At 39.5% G+C, this 20,734-nt stretch overlaps 1 protein-coding gene across 2 annotated transcripts in view; it reads right to left on the bottom strand.

Moving 5' to 3' along the window:
- Nucleotides 1-20,734, bottom strand: part of MEGF10 (multiple EGF like domains 10) — an 85,870-nt gene that overhangs the window by 44,652 nt on the left and 20,484 nt on the right. For both annotated transcript variants that reach the window (XM_032096503.1, XM_032096504.1), the window contains 5 exons: nucleotides 19,672-19,773; nucleotides 18,884-18,984; nucleotides 13,738-13,830; nucleotides 1,310-1,556; nucleotides 674-794 (listed from right to left, as the gene is read on the bottom strand). In XM_032096503.1, the coding sequence (XP_031952394.1) occupies nucleotides 674-794; nucleotides 1,310-1,556; nucleotides 13,738-13,830; nucleotides 18,884-18,984; nucleotides 19,672-19,773 (664 nt within the window). The remainder of the gene's footprint in view (nucleotides 1-673; nucleotides 795-1,309; nucleotides 1,557-13,737; nucleotides 13,831-18,883; nucleotides 18,985-19,671; nucleotides 19,774-20,734) is intronic.

The following is a 20,734-nucleotide window of genomic DNA, read 5'->3' as shown; positions in this document are numbered from 1 at the left end:
AACATTTAAACAGAAAATATTATCAAATGTTCATGATCAATATAATCAGCAAATGTATTTAAAGAATTTATTTGGGCCTTGATCACCATCCAACTTCATTATCTGCCAACTCAAGAGTTGGCAGCCTGGTAGCAAGGGAAGGCAATTTGCAGCTCCAAGGTCAGGTCTTCTTTCCCCATCCTCTGATAAAATGGGATGAAGCCTAAAGATAATGTCAAAGATCTGATGTCCCATCTCCTCACCAATAATGAACACAGTACCTACAGGTTTAGGGTTTTTTTCCATGCATACTGGACATACAAAAATGGGCACAAATCCCACTATTAATATATACAATGGCATCACCTCCCTATAATATCAACTTACATGGAGAAATCAATGACTTCCAGGCAAGATCTAATGGATATTGCCTTGTCACAGCACAACTCATGTCTTTTGCTTCCCAGAATCTGACACAGTTAAAAAGGCAGTGCAGAACTGGAGCATTTTCAGTAACAGATGGTTTTGCAAGTATTTTATTTCAGTCCCTTATGCTAAAATATGTTTCTCATTACTCCTGGCTACAAGCAGACCGCATTTGCTATCCTCGTTTGCTACCCTTTTTTTCCTGTTGAAATGTACAAATATGGAAGTTTTGGGGGGGGCTGTGCGGATTTCAGAGCGTGTGTTTTACCATCCATCCCGGCGGGCAGGAGCACTCCCCGGTGACGTGGTGACAGACTCCTCCATTCTGGCACGGGCACCTCTCCTCGCACTGCGGGCCGTGCTTCCCAGGGGGACACAGGTCCTCACAGCTGTGCAGGGGGTGGGGACAGCACAGAGACTCGTTACCACAGGCCCCAGACACCTCTTTTACTGCTGCCATCATTAGTTCTTCCAGCCAAAAGCATGGAGAAGAGAGCAGTGTGACACACGGAGGGATGCACACCGAGTGTTGTGTGTGGCATCCACACAACAGATCTAAGGAAACAGACCTGGCATTCTAGGAATTACTCCTTCCCAAGCCGTTTCTTTATACTCAGTTTGGCACTCATTCACTGCTGCTGACACAGCTCTGGAATGACCAAGGCCAAACAACTCCATGTTCCAATGCCATTTTCCAAACCTGTGGCCAAACTGCCTTCGTGACAGCCACGAAGAACCCCCTGCTGCTCCTTTTCGTGCGTTTTTAATGGTCTGGGTCAAGGCTTCTTCTCTTGGCTGCACATCTGAACATGCCCTGCAACATGGGTTTGCCCAAACCCGCTTACTCAACTCTTCAAAACTTGTAACCCCCCCCTCCCCAAAAAATTACACAGCCGCTGCTTACAAGGCGCCGGTGTAGCCGGGGGGACACCTGCACTCCCCGGTGACGTGGTCGCAGGTGGCTCCGTTCTGGCACTGGCACTTCTGGTGGCAGTCGTTGCCGTAGGAGCCGGGGTCGCAGCGCTCCTCACAGCGCCAGCCCTTGAAGCCCGCGGAGCAGTGGCAGGCGCCGGTGATGGGGTTGCACAGGGCCCCGTTCTTGCACTGGCAGCGGCTGCTGCAGTGGGGTCCCCAGTGGTCGCTGTCGCACGCTGGGCGGGCAGAGGGAGAGAAGTGCAGCGGTTTTAGAGTAGTTTTTATGTTACAGCACGGGAGGTGATGCGTGTTGATCGTACAACAAGAAGAAAAAAGTTATTAAATGGAAATAGGTATTCCTCCTTGGTCCTTAAGGATTGTAGCAGGCAGGCCAGACTTAATTTATGCAATTCATGCAAATGATTCTTCTTGAGAAAAGCCAGCGTTACAAAACATGAGGCTGAGAAAAAAATGCAAGCCTGAATCCCTTAGTTCTCAAAACTCTTCATTATGACTCTCCACCATCAAACCATGAGCTTCCCTTTACAGAGGGAACTCTTGCTAACTTACAAAAAAGTAGTTTAAATCCACCAACAACTGTCTGAATCCCACAAGGAAGTTGCAAAGCTTGCTCGGTGTAGACTTACAATTTTGGACAATTCAAAGAATTCCTCCTTGTTCATGTAATTGCAAAGATTTCCTTTGCAATCTTGCAATATACTGATAGGGCAAAAGAAAACACAAGAAGCACCTCATCAAGCAATAGGAAATTAACAATTATATGCTTAAACTTAATCTGGATGTTACAAATTTGGTTATCCAAAGTGTCTTTACGATCATTCAAATCCATCTTTTCTTGTCTGCCCCAATGCATCCCATTAAAGCCCTATAAGCAAACCATTCAGAGGGTATTTCAGCATCAAAAGAAGAACTTAAGGAAGAAATTTTATCCTAAGAAACACAGGAGTCCTGTAAAGAGCCAGAAGATTAAGGTCACCTGGAGTTCAACAGGAATGTGTTAATCATATGGTCAAATGATCTGATTTTATTTTTATGTTCTGTTGATAACAGCAGCACAATGGGAAAGCTTCAATTGCAGCGACTGTGAGCCCAGGCTCTCCTCTTGAAGACTGACAACCATTGTTCTCCCAGTCTTCTCCTGGGGCAAAAAAGCCAGGCAGAGAACAGGCACACTTTCCTAGACTAATGCAAAGTAATTCAAGAATGCTCCTCAGGGTAGGAATTACTCAGCTGTAAGAGCTGTTCACCCAGGCTACACAAAAAAAAAAGAAAAAAGGAATTAGGGTCTTTTCAAGAATCTACTCCTTAAGGGTTTTTTTTTTCTAGGATAGGTCACTAGAACATGCATCCATAAATGGAGATATTGTGAGTACTTACACATAATAAAATGGAGAGCAACAGAAAGCAGTGTTATGTATTATAAACACCCAGCAATGCTGCTGGGCTGTAAGAACAACTGCCCATCTATTACTGGCCTCTCTCTTTAAAGATGGTTTGTTGTGGACAAACAACAGGTCTACAACAGTTCTGTAGTGCACTGCTGCCTACAGCACACTGCATCTCTCCAATTGCCTTTTGACATGATAACTTTCAGCATTATCGATGTCTGCATAGAGCAGAATGTGTAATCCTCATGCTCAACCAGTCAGGAAACTAGCTATTTTGGGATATATAAAAATACATCTATGTCTGTCGAGATGTCTGAGACAGTCACGTGTTCTGTCAAGAGTGAGCATAAACCCCTACTTTTATTTATTATTTTTTAATTTTTTTAATTAACACGTTAGTCCAGATTCAATTGAAAGTCTTCTTCCTTTGGCAAAATTTCAATTTCTGCCGTTCCTCATGTAAAAATTAAGTAATAAATTAAAAAATCAATTAAAAAAACCCCAACAAACAAACAAAAAAAACCCCTGTCTGGGCATGTCTGCTAAACAGGAGAATCCAGACTGATTGTCACACCACAACTGTTTCAGTGCAGAGCTCAGGCAAGGATGGAGGCAGCCAGAACATGCCCTCGCTACAAAGATGGGACTGGCAAGAGAAGATTTATTCTTGGTTGAAAAGTGAGAGAGTGAGAGGTTGTGTTCTTTCACCAGCTGCTGGGAATGGGGTATTTGGTGCAGCCAACAACATTGCTGCAGCTTCCTGAAGACCCAGTGCAACGAGTCTGAGAGCCACAGGGACCAGAAACTTCTCCTACCAAGCATCTGCCACTGCATCCAGCACCCAGCCTCACTTGGGGAGCATGTACTGCCCAGTGCATACCCATTAATTAGTTTCCTGGCATGACCTTCTCATTATGTTTGCAGGAAATCATTAAAATAAAAACACATCCTATGGCTGGCAAAGGATTCCCAGTCTCAAGACCATTCTCCTGGCAATGAGCAGGTGAATAAGAAATATTGACTTTGCAATCTCTCATGACATTCCACCAGGACAGTGGTGGCCCCACCACGGTGCAGTTTTGCCCCAACCCCTTCACACAAGGCTTTGTCACCAGCCTTCCATCCACCTTTGACTTACGGGGAGAACTGTGGAGAAATGTGCAGGATTAAGGGGAATAAATAATAATACTGAACAAGACAGATAAATCAGGTCTTTCACCTCTTTGTCCCCTGACTGATCATCACTAATATTCTGCATAGGAAATCAGAGTGATTTGTCAGAAACTGATGCTCAGTTTACTATTAGAAAAGAAGAAGGCAAAGGGTAGAAATGTTTCCTGTAGCAAGTTTTGATTACTTTTAATTAGTTTTGGATCTTAAATTCATCAATTATTATATCAGACTATTTCTGCTGCTTTCTAGGATTCAAAGACTGAGAAAGTTGTGTTGGAAGTCACACACATCTGCTAATTTGGTGGAATGGGAGAGTCTTGGGAGTTAAGGACTGTCAGGTTAGAGAGTGTCAGCTGGAGTTTAATGAGAATAGCTGTGCTGGCTGCACCAGGTCACAGGCACACATGCTCAGGGCACACACCACAGGCAGGCACACGCAAGAGCCTCAGACACTGATTTTCTGAACAGATCCAGAGCTGTAAATCATCTCTCTCAGCAAAAGGGGAAAGGGGAGCAATGCACAGAGACAAGAGCCCCATGCTCAGAATTTCAGTACAAGGATGGTGCCTCTCAGCCGCAATCACTCCTGCAAAGTCTAAATCACTCAGAGGTGCAAACCCCAGCCAGTAAACCAGCATTAATTCTCTGTGTTGATTGTACAGAACTGGCCTACTGCTGTTCTGTCTTACACAGCACACCTTCTTTGCCTTTCACACATTACATTTACCCTCAGGTTTTTATGTTTTAAACAGAAGAGTGAGTTAGGCTCCCTGTCGGCTTTTGCAGCAGATTCACAGTGTCCTTTCTGCCTTCACCTAATGCTGTAGGGGAAAACAGAAAAGATGCATAATCACCACTGTTAACACCATGTTATTAACGCCACATCTTCTTGTATTTTTTATCCTTTTATCCATTTCCATTATCATCTGGGAATATCTTTTTTGTCACCACAGTAGGCCCTGTGCACATCACACAGTGACACAGCCACAGGAAGGAGAACTTTGCTCTCCAAAGGCTGCTCAGCAAAACCAGGAGTTCACCTCTGGAATAAGGGCACTGCATTGCAGGAATTCTGTTTAATATGAGCACTATGGTAAGAATCTCTAAGGCTATGCAGGTCTACCATGATAAAAATTCTTGCTGACACTGAGGGCCAAGTGACTTGAGAAACAGTGAGAAGCTCAAGGATTCAATGGTGAAAGAAAACCACCTTGGAGAAGAAACTGAAGCTTGTGATGGAAACTGGTACCAATTTGGGGCCTTTTGTAGCATCTTTGAAGGTGTAAAGTTCTGTTGTATAGCATATGATTTCCCTTTTAAAATAACTGTAATGCACATTGTTATTGTGCTGGGCTAAATGTGGTTTTATGCAAATGGTTTTTGTGATTTACAAACTGGGGTGGTGGGAACCCCAATACTTAATTTATTCTTTTTAATGATTTTTTTTCTAACAATCTGGAACATGTGTGTAGAATTTGGCAACTACTTTATTGCTCGTTATAAACAAAAAACACTTTTAACTAAATATGGTCACATGCTTGTAAGGTTTTTTTCTTCCTTTTTAAAAATGTTGATTTCATTAAAGGGCAACAAAAAGAAAAGTGCAAACAAGTCCCAGTTTATTCTTGACAAACCCACCTGGATCACCTACAGTTCTGCACGTCTCTACAGGCTGGCCAATAAGGAAAAAAAAATAAGGCTATCAGATCAAGCCAAAGATCAGTTCAGAAGAAAAACCTCCTTAGAAACTCTAACTTGCAACTACCTTTTTAACTATGCCACAATTTCCCTTATACCTTTATACTCAAGCCAGACAATGTTTATTGCAATGCTATTTTTAAGGATCTTTTTTTGTTATTGGGGAGGCAGAAGAACTACAGCAAAACTAAGATTTACTGTTCTTGCTGTCAGTTTTTTGCAGGTGTCTCATATGCAGTACCAAGACAACTAAATGAGATTTTAGTCTATCTTACCCATCTTTCTACAAAACACATTGCAGTGTGTTCCTGGAAATACATACCACTGCTTCAAAACAGAGGAGATTCTTATCACTTCATTAGGCTTACGTATTTTTATGGTCTTTTAGAAAAACTGAAAAAATTCCCTACCACAGACAGCAGGGAGTGAATACTCCCTCCCTCAGAATGCAATATTGTGAAGTATAAATTTAAAATAACCTAACACTGGCAAATACACATATTCCTATCTCTCTGCCCTCAAAAGTCTCAGCACAGTTTCTTAAGAAAGTTGCAAGGAACTACAGCCTTTAGTAAGTGAAGTGTGATTTCCCTTGCTTCAGCATGTAAAACAAACTGAAGATGCTCATAGCTTCGACATCCTTCCTTCCTTCCTTTTCTTTTCCTTCCCTTCCTTCCTTCCTTTTCTTTTCCTTCCCTTCCTTCCTTCCTTCCTTTTCTTTTCCTTCCCTTCCTTCCTTTTTACTTTTGCTTCTTTCCTTCTTCCCTCTCTTTTCCCTTCCTTCCTGCCTTGTCACATCGAGGGCAACTCTAAATCTCTGTGCCATCCTTTGCATCCCTTCTTTGATTCTCAGATCTCCAATACCTTGTCCTTGCTCTCATGACCTTTATGGTCTGCCCTTCATCCATCAGTTTCACATTTACATCACCCAATGTGAGTAAAAAAGGCCAATACTGAGAAAACTTTGATTTATCCAAAGGAGTACCCCACTGACAGTCTTGTTACTACGAACAAGATTGCTAATCCCTGGACATGCCCCAAGGCATGACTTCCAAGATCAACAGAAGGGAAATCCATTGATTCACTGAGCAAAAACCACAAAAATATGGATGTTTTCAGTAATCTATACTCACATCACCCCTACTGGAAAGTTTAGAGAGTATTCTTGAAACTACTCTCTGCTATTTCCATCTGGTTAGCTGCAGATCTAAATGGATGGCATTTGCTTCCCTCAGGATATTCCTGCAGCATAGGAAACAGATAATAATTCTCCCAACTGGAATTTAAGCTAAGTAAAAGTAAATCCCTGCTGATTTTGAAAGCTATAAATACTCAAAGTGTGTTTTAACTTTGACAAGATGCATGAAGCCCCTAGTGACATCGGCTTGTCTGTCAGCCTGGAAAGCAAGACAGCAAATGTGGAACATGGCAAACAGAAGTTTCAGAGATGAGTCAAAAAAGCCAGGAAACAAAGCCAGCTACTCTGAAAACTAGAATAAAAACATCCTGTTGAAAACATTTAAAGTCTTATTTCATAAAACCATGGATTATTCTCCATTTAATTCTTTTTTTTTTTTTTTTGCTCTGTTCTAGTCATCTCAAAATGCTATGAAAATATAGGCACATGCATATTAAAAAAAAAATCTTTTTTTACTTCAGAGAATCACTTGTAATAATTATAAAATACCAATGTCTTTGACTAAAAGACCTACTTTACCTACATCCTAGACACAAAAATGCATGGAATTTTTTTTTTTTTTTCAGAATGCCATTTCTATTGGATCTGGAATTTTCTTTCAGTCTTTTGTTTCTATCTGATTGCATTTGTTATACTGTAGGCCTTTTACCCTGTGGCGTATTTTTCATTGTTACTTTTTGTTTTGTGTGTAAGAAAGGATTTTTATTCAAAATGCTAAGCTGAAATTTAATTCAGGGTTTTTTCTTGTTTACTTTATAGAAGCCTTTTGATCCGTGAAGTGGAAGAACAATGAAAATGTGTTTTTCAGATCTTATGAAAGACTAGAACTATATGCCTTTCACATGCCATAAATTTCCAAGACTCTTTAAAGTGCTTTGGACAGCAGAATACAAGGATGGATAATTGATAAGGAAAACACACACAGATGGTAGTTGGTGATCATTTTATCATGTTACTGAGGTAAAACCTGCTAAAAATAATTATTATTATAGGAAAAATTTTAAGAACCTGCTTGTACCACATCCTGTCCATGACCCTGATTTTGCACAGATGTCCTTGTAGAACCATAAGTTTGCTTTTTTCCCCGTTTTTTTATTTTTTTGCAATGACTTGAAGGTCATCTTAGGTTTTTTATTTTTTAAATTAGCACAAATGGTATCCTTCACATCCTTGAAAACCTACTTAGCAAGCCACTGAAAATATATAAGCCTGCCAATATATAAGGCAGATTGAAATTAAATCAGCACTAAAAAGACTTATACACTGCTACTAGGAAAAAAACACGCCACAGACCTTATTAAAAAAAATCAACTTAGGCAAACAGTACAAATTACTGAGTTTCCAAAACGATGAAAAGCAGAAATGAAAAGTTTCTCTGGTCCAGAAAACATTCACAAAGCAATAAAACCATTACCATTTACTGGAATGCCTTCCTTTCAGTAAATCCCAACATAAGTAAATTTAATAACTTTTTTTTGTAGAAAACAATTTTTTTGTTTCTACTTTTGCTTAAAGACTGATACTGTAATTAAGCAAAATTCTGAGGCATGGCCATGAAATCTATTAATTTCCCTAGAACTCCTAGACCAAAATGGTTCATAGGACAAAAAATACACTAAACGGAAGAATTTTATTATTTCAGATTCATAGTCATTTCTAGACAAGCAGAGGTGCTATGCAGCCCTGGAAATTTTGATGCCACCTACCACAGAAACACTGTACTAACTCTGTTAAAAATGAGGGTGATGGCAACTTCCATTAGTATCTGTTTTTCCTATTTGCACCTGATCTGATTTGCTGGTGGCTTAGTTTCTCAACTCAAAGATCTTCAGCCTTGTTAGAGGAGAAAATGAAGTATTCAGCTGGAACAACTGAGGAGAAGTCAGTCAGGGAAGTTACAGCAGCAGTAATTGCAGAAGAATTATGGGTAGTGAACATAGTGAAGACACATTAAATATGAACAGGTTAAATTTAAGATTGTTTATGACCTGCTGGCACTTTTGTTTGGGAGCTGGGCTGGGGGCTGTTCTGCACTACTTGAATGAGCTATTTCTCTACATTTTCCATAGAAGTAAATAGCTCTCTGCCAGGATACTCTGCAGTTTTGCCTGTGTGTTTACCAGCTCCCCAGTTCTGGGAACCAAGCCTTCCTAATGCAAGGATGTGGTTAAAACCAGAACTTATTTCTGCAGCCTGCTGGATGTCCTGGAAAACTCAGGGATGAGCTAACTCTCTAAGCACATCTTGCAAGCTCCATTAGTCAAAATGCTCTTGACAAAGAAAAAGGAAAGCAATGCCCTGGCCAAAAAAAAGCTCAGTTCAGGATTCTGTGCCATGGGGGTGTGCAAGGTGGTTCCAGGCACCTGCCTGGCAGCTGCACCACCTCACTTGCAAAAGTCACACATCCACCTCTGCAGGGTTAAAGGAAATCAAGGGCTCCACTGGGAAACTGGCATTGCTCATGGCTCACGTGAGTGTCTCACACACATTAATGCCAAGGGATCCAGTTTCTGCCACAGTCTGCATCTGCCAAGTCCCATGAAGAAAACAGCGAGATTTTCACGGAATTTGTGAACTTTACAAAACACCCACGGCTATGAAGGAAATCTGATAGTAGCAGAGCTACTGTAGTTTAAAAGTTACCTTAAAAAGCCCATTTAAAGGTAAAGGTTTCTCTGAGATGCCAGCCTTAAGCCTGCAGCTCAATGTATTAAGGAAAAATCCAATTTTCTTCTCATGCTTTACAAATCCCTGGAGACAAATTACGTCTTCATGGCAATTTTTCTACTCCCATGACTTCAGACTATAGTCTCAATAAAGCTCTGCTAATCACCAACAGAATCATATTACAAATTAAAACCCAGTGATTCAAACAAATCTCAAGATTACTTAAGCACAACAAAAATGGAAGAATCCTATTCCCATTTTCACAAACAATTCTAACCATGCTTTGGTCATAAACCAAAGACATGCCATTCCCTTTTTCCTTTACCACTCAGGCCAGCTGGGGGGATCACAAGGCTACAACCATTTCAGACAAGTCAGTGTAATATTGATTTTTGCCTCTGCTCCAGCTTATCCAGAAAGTGTCCTATCGATTTTGAAGGAATTATTTGCAGACTGCTAGGCATGAGAAGAAAAACAAAGTGGATGTCCTGGTTGCTTCGTGGCACTCCACCTGAGGCTGGTTGTGGATCTGAACTGCATACACACTCAAAACTGACAATCAGGTTCACGTATTCTCTGTTATAGTAAGTAGTGCTGCAAGAGTGTGAGCAGAAAACAGGGAGAAAACATAAATTACAATTGTACAACAGGGTTTGATCATTTCCACGTCTATACAGACAACTATTACCACATGTAGCAACTTCTCAGAAGACTGTTTTATTCTCAATCTGTGGTCAGTCAAAAGCACCCTTAAAACAACCCAATCTGACACACGCCAGTTAAAAATTTGATAAAACAGTAATCTAGTTTGGGAGGGAAACGTTGTGTCAGTTTGTTTGTTCTTCAATAAAATCTATTTTTTAACCTATATTTAGGACTCTGTGCACTTTTGTAAATTTTGCCCTTGTCCCCAGCCCAGAACTGTCCAACTTATATTCCTGGAAGTCAAAAGTATTTTTTCAGAGGGGATCTGACAGTTTGTGGATTGTGCTGATTCACTCACTCAATACATCTTCTGTCCACTCACTTGTCCTTACTGTTGTGTTCAATCAATACATCTTTATTAAAATAAATTGTTTTGCATGACTGTCACCTCTCCCACTAGAATGGAAGTGTTCTGCAAAGGAGGGATCTCCTGATCCAAGTGGTGTATTCCTCTCAGATGTATCTACATTATCATAATCTTCTTTATCCACCTCCCACTGACTTTCACTGCAAGAAAACACGGCATAATACATTCTATTTCCTTTAAATAAAAAGAAAAGACCTGGAGAAAAATTACACCTCACAGAGGAGATGTTCCCCAAGGAGAGATTATTTAATTAACAAAACTCCTAAGCCACCACTCAGTTTTCCCTCGCTGAAGAATAGATCCAATCCCATTTTCCACTCAGTTGGGATGTAATTTTTTCAGAAAGGCAGAGGATGTGGTGGGGAGCAGAGTTATGGTCTGGGTTAGAACTGAGCACTGAAAAAAGATAGGCTCAGCACTCTGGTTAAACCTGAGGCCTCCTCTCCCTAAACTAAGAGCAACCACTGACCTAAGCAATTTGGGAATTGGCAAAGAGTCATGGCAATAAGGAGGTAATGTTTGCTACAAAAGGAAATGGGAGTCACCCAAAAAATTTATTCCCTCCTGAGAAACCACAGATAAAAATCAGTCTGGGGGGTTGGCAGATGGACAGATGCTGCAGCAGGACTAAATCTGTTCTCAGATATTTGCAGATAAAATTCCTTTGTAAGGAGAATAAACAATTCCGACAGAGATAGGACAGCAGTTTGGAAGAAAATGTTTAGTTCTGCAGTTTTACAAAATGTTTGGTCCCTAGGTAGAACAGTTCCTTCCAACATGTCTGGGTCCACGAAAATGAACAGATGACTACATCTGGAAATTGGCCTAATACCTCACACTTTGAGGATAACATCTCCTTTTCAGTCAGGGCATTCTATCTGGTCATCAGCAGCCATAAAATCCCTGAACCTTTGCCTTACGAAAACACTGGCCTGTCTTTCAAATATGGTTCCACCATTCAGTTAAGTAATTAAAATGTTTGATGGACATTATTACAGTAGGGCAACTTGTACGTATTCCTACTGAATCAATAACTTGTTATGTTAAAAAAAAAAAAAATTATTAAAAAAGCACAGATCTTTATTTTGTATCATTGTACCTTTCTGTTAGTAAAACTACAACCAAATTGGGGATCAGGCAGAAAATACAACTAAAGGCAGAATATCACAATCTTTTATGTAAGGCAAGCAACAAGAAAGCTCAGAAAGCCAAACCCCTCTCACTTACTATCCTTCCAACACTACCCACTGTTCTTCAATTCAGTTTGGCCTGTGCTGTACCTCTTCAGATAAGGAAATCATGGACAGATAGCAACAAACGTCAGCTCTCAAGCTCAGAAGGACAATTGAGTCAAATCAGCAACTCCCTTTGGTTTGTCCACACAGAACATGATAAATCCCAGAACAAATGTTCCTGTAGCAGACGCACAGAACTATCCCCTTCCTCAGCCTACCTCCCTTCTCCTAGGGCTATAGCAGTGATCCCAAACAAATACTGGCAGTTCCAGGTAGCCCTAACATCACACAGGAGCCTTTAGAGGATCACCAGCCTCTCCAGAGATCTCAGCTCAAAGGTACGCAAACCAAAGGTACACAAACAAAGGCTCTCTCAGCTTTGGCCGCCAGTGAAGTCACCCCAGAAAGTGTTTTCGCTACTGAGGCTGCTGTGACCTGCAATCAAAGGCAATCAGCTGAGGAAGATGCAGAGGAAAAGAGCTGCACATGTACTCAGAGTGAATTATACCACTCAGGTTAGAAAAATGGACACAGAAACCCTGTGAGAGGAAGGGTTCTTTCCAAAGGCAGATTTAGAGGTTCCTGTCTCATCTAAAGCACACTTTCAGACTTGAAAATCTCAATAAATAACAGTATTTTTGCAATCTGTGCTGTCTACTGATTCACATTTCTTCTGCATGTTTGATTAGTTACAGAAGAGCTCAATACATAAGGTTTTCCAAAAGAAAGATAGCATGTTTTGACAATTTATTTTGACAATTCAGTACATTAGATTAAGATCAAGTCTTACAGGAGCACTCTGTTGTGAAAGAACAATGGCTCTTTCAGTTTTATGCCTTATGCAAAACTTGGGTGTTTCTTTAGAGCTATATATGAATCCCATACAAGCATACACAAAAATTACACAAGAAATGTAGTAGGTAATTTCAAAATGGTTACATTCTTCCCCATGCCACCAAATATGCTGCTGGAACAACAGCTCCAGATGAACTGAATTATGATAGCACCGTGTTTGAAAATTAAGAAAAAAAACCCCATTTCCCTATTTTTTTTAAGGGAAAATAAATGAGAGTTGTTAATTTTATAGGAATAATGTACTAAGTAAACTAGCAGTGTAGTATCTTGCAAGACATCCAGCTCCGGTTTGTTTGTTAGAAATTTATAAGGTCTATGAAATTTAAACGATACATACAGCTGTTTTTACTGTTGCCTAAAATATATTCCTTTCAGCTGGACAGTCACTAGCAGAGACCCACCTTGAACTTGATTGTAACAAAATATGTGGTTTTATGTTAGGCTCAAAAATACACTTTTAAACACCTTACAAAGGGAGCCACAATGATGGAATAAATAAAGAATTATAATGAATTGAAAGTCACTCTGAGAAACTGTATTTCAGCCAAAGGGAAGAAAGGATAAGGATTTGTGGTCTGCACAATTCTGCTCCTCTCGTCTCCTGCACATGCTTTTATGGCAAAGGGACAGGAGAAGAAAGTGGGAGAAATTTGACCAGAGTATAATGGAAAGACACTGAGAGTTCAGGGAATGAAGAGAGAAGGGAGAAAATGGACCAGTCAGTGACAGAGTGAAAAAGGAGGACAGAGTTGTTAGAAAGGCTTTGCTCATAGCTTTTAAATATCACCTGGCACCATCAAACTTTGCACATTACTAAAATAAAAACTCTGAGATTTTCTTACATGTAAAATAAAATTATATCTTTACTCCAGATACTGTGCTATCTGCATGTTTCTGAGCACAAAAAAAAACTCATGAGTGCTGCTACATGGGAACACTGTTTGCAAGTAAATGAAGAAAAATCAGGTTACACAGAGTAACCTGATAACTCAGAAAAAAGCTCTGATCAGAGAGAAGAAGCCCAAGCACAGAACTGATGATTATCTGTCGAAAAGAGAGGACAACACCATGGAAAGAGTATGAGACAGGCAGAAGCAGGTGAAAACTCACCACTAGAGCAGTTGGGTCCTCCCCAGCCAGGCTCACACTGACAGGTGTTGGGAGCAATACAACGGCCATGGACACATTTATCAGCACAGTGAGCTGTCAGAGAAGGAAATAAAAAAACTAGTTAGAGAACTCCTACAACTCGGAAAAATATTCTTTAAAATATTCTAAAATAGTCCTAACCCAGTTATTTCATGTCTCAAGTATCCTTTTTAAAAGCAAAATAAACATCAGTGTAATAATGTGTGGTGGCATCTCTCAGAAATGTATTTTGCTTCAGTCTCTTCTACTTCTCCTAAGTTTGAAGACTCCAGCTAAAACTGTGTTGGTATTACTCAAATACTTCTGAGGAAACTGTCCAAATTTAATGAAAAAAGAGTCAAAGTATGATCCAGGTTGGAAACCCATCTGACCATGGTCCTGGGCAAGAGGCTCTCGATGGCCCTGCCTGAGCAGGGAACTTGGACGGGATTGACTTCCACAGGTCACTTCCAACCTCAACCATCCTGTGACTCTCTGAAGCAAACCCTCATGCCAAGAAAAAGAAGGGAACGTCAGCAGGCATCCAAAGAAATGCTCTTTTGCAACAGCATGGGTAAAATATGATTTGCAACACACCAGTATTCTAATATCAATTTTTTCAAAATGACTGCACAGCTCAATTGAAGGATAAAGAAACAATGACAGTGATTAAAGTAACGCATGAGATACAAACCTTATGATTCACTGCAACCTTTATTCTAAGTGCTAAACAGGGCTGCCTAAAATTTATTCTTTTTTCTTTTATTTTATGATTTGCAAGCACGTTTCTAAGTCAAGTCTCACTTCGAAACACACCTTTTGTTTGAAACATCTAAGAAAAAGTAGAAATGGCTTTGATATCCAGCATTATCAATGACAGAATATAATACACCCAAGACAAAAAATCTCTGACCAGCAACAATTTGCTGGCATCATATTAATCATGAAATACCCCTGACTTTCCAAAATATATACACTGTAATAAGTTCCTTCTACTCTGAACAACAATAAAACTTAAAAAAAGGGCACAGGATGAAATTTTTCTTTGTACCAACATTTCCAGAGAAACTAAAGCAGAAATCTGACTGCTATACCAATGAACACAAAGTTAACAAGGGGAAAAAGAAAAAGTGGATGTTAATTATAAGTTTAATGAGGCTACATGTGAACCACTGAGGTTCTGAATGGCTTGAAGATGTTCTGGAGGAATTAGGTATCTGGGTAAAATACTTGCAAATGTTCTGGGTTTTTTCCTAATTAAAGATGATGAAGCAAGCACATTGGTCATCTTTAGATTTAGTGTGTCCAAGAAAAAGGAAAACCACACAAAGATCAGTCATATATAAAATAAAAATCTTTGATTATACTAGATCCCAGCCAGGAACTGCTTATTTTTACAGCCTTTAGTTTTCATTCTCAACTTTTATTTCTAACAAGCTACTTTTCAGATGTGCACTGAAATTATCTTAATTAGAAATCAGCTGGGACAACAATAATTTTGATGTTTGATGAAGCAAGGCATTAACACAAAGCGCTGATTTCTATTTATTTATTACGGAAAGACTGAGTTTAAATAATACATCACAATTTTCCATTAGTCTTGTAACTTGATGTGAATCACTGGTATCTTTGAAGATTCTCTCCTAGTTAGTGCTGCCTTGGGCACTGAGGCTCTCCACAAGACAAATGTGTAAAAAACCTTGCCAGCAAACCGTGAGGCAACAGGAGGTCACTGTAAACATGCAGTGTGTGCACTTGAATGAATAACCCAGGGAATGCAAACATGCTCAGCCCAAATTTCTGAGCACTGAGCCTTAAATACAACAAGGCCATGCTCTACCACCTCCACAGTGAGGAAGCTGGAACAGAACACAAAAATAAAGAAGTTGCAAGAAACGAGACTATCTCCTTGCAGAGCCCCTCATGCCACGCTGAGCACACAGATCCATGCTCTGGATATACATAAAAACCTGTTCTCTAACCAAAAGAAATTATTCTCCAGACACCTTTTGGGCTAACTGATTCTACATCTGTAGAATCCTACATCTGTAAGAGACAGCACAGGTAAAAAATTATTGCAGTGGACACAGGGATGAGAGCACCAAAATTTACTACACAGAGCCACAAAGAGGTGAAGTGAGGACAACATGAAAAGCCCCTAGAAGAAGCTGGAAAGACATGAATGACAACAGGAACAGAAAAACTACTTTCTCTTGGTTTTCTGTGGAATTGTTAGACATGGTTTTTAAAAAATACTTACATACAAGGGCAGGTGAAAAACTTAACATGAAGGGTTTTTGTATACTGCCCAGTGTGAAGAAACACCAAAAACTCCCAGGCAGCAATTGCCATGTCTTCTTTTTTTTGCAAGGGAAAGCTCAATTATTGTATGAAAAGCAATCTGGGTTCACTCTTGCACACTCACTTTCACATCTTATTTGCCATTTTCTCTTGTGCCTTATTGTTTCTTCAAGATCTTTTCTACACTCTTGCTTCATTATCTGATGTTAAAAGAAAACTTGAAAAAATGTATTTTTATCTTTAATGGAAGTTTATGCATGCATTTTAGGATCTGTTGCTTTTTCACTTTCAACAGCCAGCCATAAATCAGCTAACATAAAATTGAAACATTTTCACTGTAATTATGCACATGAAGTAAATGACTGCAAGGTTTAACTTCAACTTCCTCCAAATCATTTAAAACAAGCATTTATGGTGGGAAAAAAATCAAGTATCTATTGAACCACATTATAAATATGTTTTCTCAAATGAATCCTTCACTTCTTTACGGTATGCTAGAACATACCCTTTGGTGGATCCTTTCTTCCTGTGCTTGATGGCTATTTGCTACTAAAATGAGTAATATCCAGTTATACCTTAACACAGATGGTTCGTTTTCTATTTCATGTCTTAAGGAAATTCAACAGGCACAGTTCTCCATTAAGGTTCTTAGAAATGTACTACAGTGTTAGAAACCATGTGAAGTTAATGTTCAAGCTGCCAGGAACAATCAACCATTGCTTGTGTGTCCATATACAAGAAAGACACTAGAAGATGTCTTAAAACCTTTGAAATCTTTCTTTCCAGAAACATGCTAAAAAAAAAAAAAAAAAAATCGCACTTTTTGGAAAAGTTTCTAGTCTGTAGCTAACATATGCCAAATCTCCTAGGGATTGCAACTGATATTAGCACACAAGTGGCACGAAATTCTTTGGAATAAATAAGAAATTTAGTCAGTCACTCAGCCTGGGGTAGAGTTGCTAAGGCCAGGAGTAAGCTCCTTTACAGAACTTCACGGAATTATTGTTCTGCCTTTGTATCTGCATATAAACTGCATTCACATCACCTCAGAAAGTCCATCAGAAACATTGATACATGTACCAAAATTTTTAAGAGCAAAAATAACAACAATAATGAGGTCCAGTTAACCTACTGTTCTACACAGGTACTGTCAGTAGTGAAGAGAGAGATCAGAAATTTGTACATGACTTATATCCTCTATGAACAGGAGTTTCATGAGGACAGCACCAAGCACTTTTTGTTAGTGACAGTTAATTAGTAATTACTAACAGATATCTACACTCCTATAAAACAGTCCAAGTACTGACCCCATATGTTGGATTTAAAATTAAAATACAATTGATTTCTTGTCAACCCACCTGAAGACAAAATGAAATGGCACAACTAATAAAACACAGATTCCTATTATTTTTGAAAAGCAGCAATGAAATTTCAATTCATGCAATATCGAGCCATACCAAAATCATCTACCCAGGAGACTTTTCTAATTTACCTTTGCAAACTGAGAAGTCAAATAAAGGAACAAACAAACAACAGAATATCAACAGCACCACAATGATTTTAGCCTTTTAGAGGCATCTTACATCCTCCACTAAGTAAACAAAATAATCCACACTGCATGGAAAATAAAACTACAGTAATGGAAATGCTCCAGCTGGAGACCATGAAGACTGAAGGTCTCTCTCTGCCTTCCAAGGTCAAATAAATGCAAACTCAGCTACACTGAAGGATGTGCATTTTCACATAAGTTAAGGTCTGAGGCATTCCACAACCGCTTCAGAAGTCAGAGCAGATATGTGCTGAGTATCAGCATCTGGCATATTCTCATGTAATAACAGGAGGAATTAGTATGTCCAATGGGATTTGAACTTTTCAGGTTCTGAGTATCATTGTGTTAACACAAATGAATTTACTACATGTGCTATAGCTATGTAAAAGCTGTGGTCAAATAAGAGAATCATCATCACACTACTCATCGCAGGATGAGTCAAACTGTAACACACTTCAGAAAGTATTCTACCTAATAAAAAAATTAAATATCGTTATTCATACATGCTGTATAATAACCAAATGTAGTCAGAAATGGGTCCTTGTCAGTCTAATACATACATACTGCATGCAAAACAGGCTAAAATCATTGCCAATCTGATATCAGATCTATCAATTAAAAAAACCCCACATTTTGAGCTTGCTTTTGCATGTGCAGAAAATGTTTTGAATCAAAGCTGTATTTTCACATTCCAGGACATAAAACACGCTCTTAACAAATACCATTTTAAGACCTCCCTAGGTCTGTACAAGGCCACACAAGAAAGAGAAAGAACTGAGCCAAGGTTGCTGCCAGACTCCAGACACAAATTTTCCCAATTTTGGGTAAGATGAGGAGACAAGGGTGTGTGCCACCTAAAAAAGGTGGTGCTGAGACCTCCAAACAGTTGTTACAGATCTCTGCATCTCCAAGAGAGGTTCAGCATGAGAATCTGCTGGGGTCTGCTCCAAGGAGAAAAAACTTCCATTTCCCTCCTGGTTTTAACCCTTGTGTTTATTTACTGTGTTGGAAAACGCACTGACGCTTGCACTGTGCATTTTCCACATGATCATTAGTTAGAATCACAGCAAGGCTGGCCACTTAGACATCTGAAATCCAATCATCCTGTCATTCGCATATGCACAACCCCAGTTGGGTTCAACAAGAGCTGCACATGCATCACTGATGAGAAACTGAGCTCCTGTAACTCAGCCTCCCCAAGTCACCCATCAGAGGGGAGTCACACCAGCACAGTGATCAATGTATGGAACTTCAAAGCCAAAAAAAGACTGAACTTACGGACACACATGTCCCTGCTTTCATAGAATCCAGGGCAGCACTGGGATTTGCGCCTGTACATCGTTTTTTCACCATGTCTGTAGGCAGTACGGTAACTGATCCTAAAGAAAGGCATGAAAGCTTGTCACATACCTTGGGTTCAGAAACAAGACAGGATATACCCTTACACATTTTAAAAAACATTCAGGTGAATGTCATAAGAAGAGAAAATGCTCGAAGTGGTCTGGATTTATCTGTTCCTGAATTCAAGAGTCCAAGTGGTTCCCCGAAATGCCTTAGGTTCATGGGTGGTCAGAAAGCAGGAAAAGAATAGGGACTTTTTCACTTGTGATGGTTCATAGTTATGGGCATATTGCTCTGAGGAAGATGCTCTTTGCAGATGTCACCAGTTTTTAATCATTCACCCCTTGCTTGCTTTCTGCTTGCACAAGAAGTTTCCTTTAACAAATCTTTTTACTTTCATTTCAAGAAGGATACACTTCCCTGAGAACAAAAGGAATAACGGGTCTCTCATGATATTTCTGAACAAATACACCTTGCAGGATCTGGAGATTTTAGTTTTCCCCAAACTGTTTGTTTTCTGTTAGCACTCCATGGGATGGTACACCCCAGCCTGCTAATAAAACATATGAGACATTGCTTGTACAGGCATTTTCCAGGTGACAGAGATCACAGCAGTTAGACAGGCTGGAACACTACAGCTAAAAAATCCTACATATCACACCTAATTCTGAATCAAGAATCCCAACAATATCAGCAGATTGACAATATTAAGATTTATACATCACCTGTGTCGTGTGCACTTGAACCAGTTTAGGATGTCAGTACAACTGGTGTAGTAAATCTGATCGAAAGGATGTGGATATGACTCTTGCACTGTAACTGAGTAACTGGGGAGAAACAGAGAGAGAAAAGGGAGATCATCAAACAAGTCCTTTTAGTACAGTCTCATTTAATTAGGTCTTTTACAGAATCCTGTTTCAGAATGGAATAAATATAACAAAATACTCATGTGCAACAAATTCATACTTGCAAGCTTGCAAAGAAAAATAAACATGCAGAGAGTCATCATGTTTCTACTGTGTGACACATTTGATGAAATTCTCCTACTTGACATTTACAGACAACTAATGTATGCCTAAATTTTTTTAGAACTAGAACACCTATATCTCAAATAAGAAGCAAACGGAAGTAGTGTGTAGTATGTGTTCTCCTGTGGAAAGTTTTATTAATGCAACTGGTTAAGGAGACAGAAAATAAGGTTTCTTCTCTTATCACTCAAAATGGAAAAATACAAAAATAGGACTTTCTGAGAAATTTCTTGTAAAAACTGTATCTGTGCCTATAGGAAGACATCCACTGCATTTAGATACTAAGTGAATGTTAGCACAGAAATACACCTGAGTAGTAATTACTGAAAAATGACCTAACAGTCATACCACCAAACAGTCTATTCAGCAATCAGAAATTAATAAATATTAAAGACCACACTTTATGACCACACTTTATTTTGCTTACTGGATAATTTTTAACAGAGAACCACCCATACCATACCACACCCCCAGAAACACTGTAAGAAATACTACTATTATTTTTTGCCAAATTACACAGTTATACAGTGTCCTAGAAATAAATCTACACTGAGAGCCTCCAAAGCTGTCAGCAGGGCAAGAGGAGCATGTCACAAAAGGGGAAAATATTGAATCATCCTAGAAAACTCTTTGAGAGGCTGTTTGTGCTGGCAGCCAGTCCTGGATTGCGCAAGGGAGTTTGAAAGTACAGGAATGCGTGGCCAGCTCCTGCAGCAGGACTGACTCCCAGCACCAGCCAAAACACTTCATAGCCTGCCCA

This window comes from Corvus moneduloides, chromosome Z (assembly GCF_009650955.1).
Source record: "Corvus moneduloides isolate bCorMon1 chromosome Z, bCorMon1.pri, whole genome shotgun sequence".
Classification (NCBI taxonomy): Eukaryota; Metazoa; Chordata; class Aves; order Passeriformes; family Corvidae; genus Corvus; species Corvus moneduloides.
This window is presented reverse-complemented; position numbering and strand designations above follow the sequence as displayed.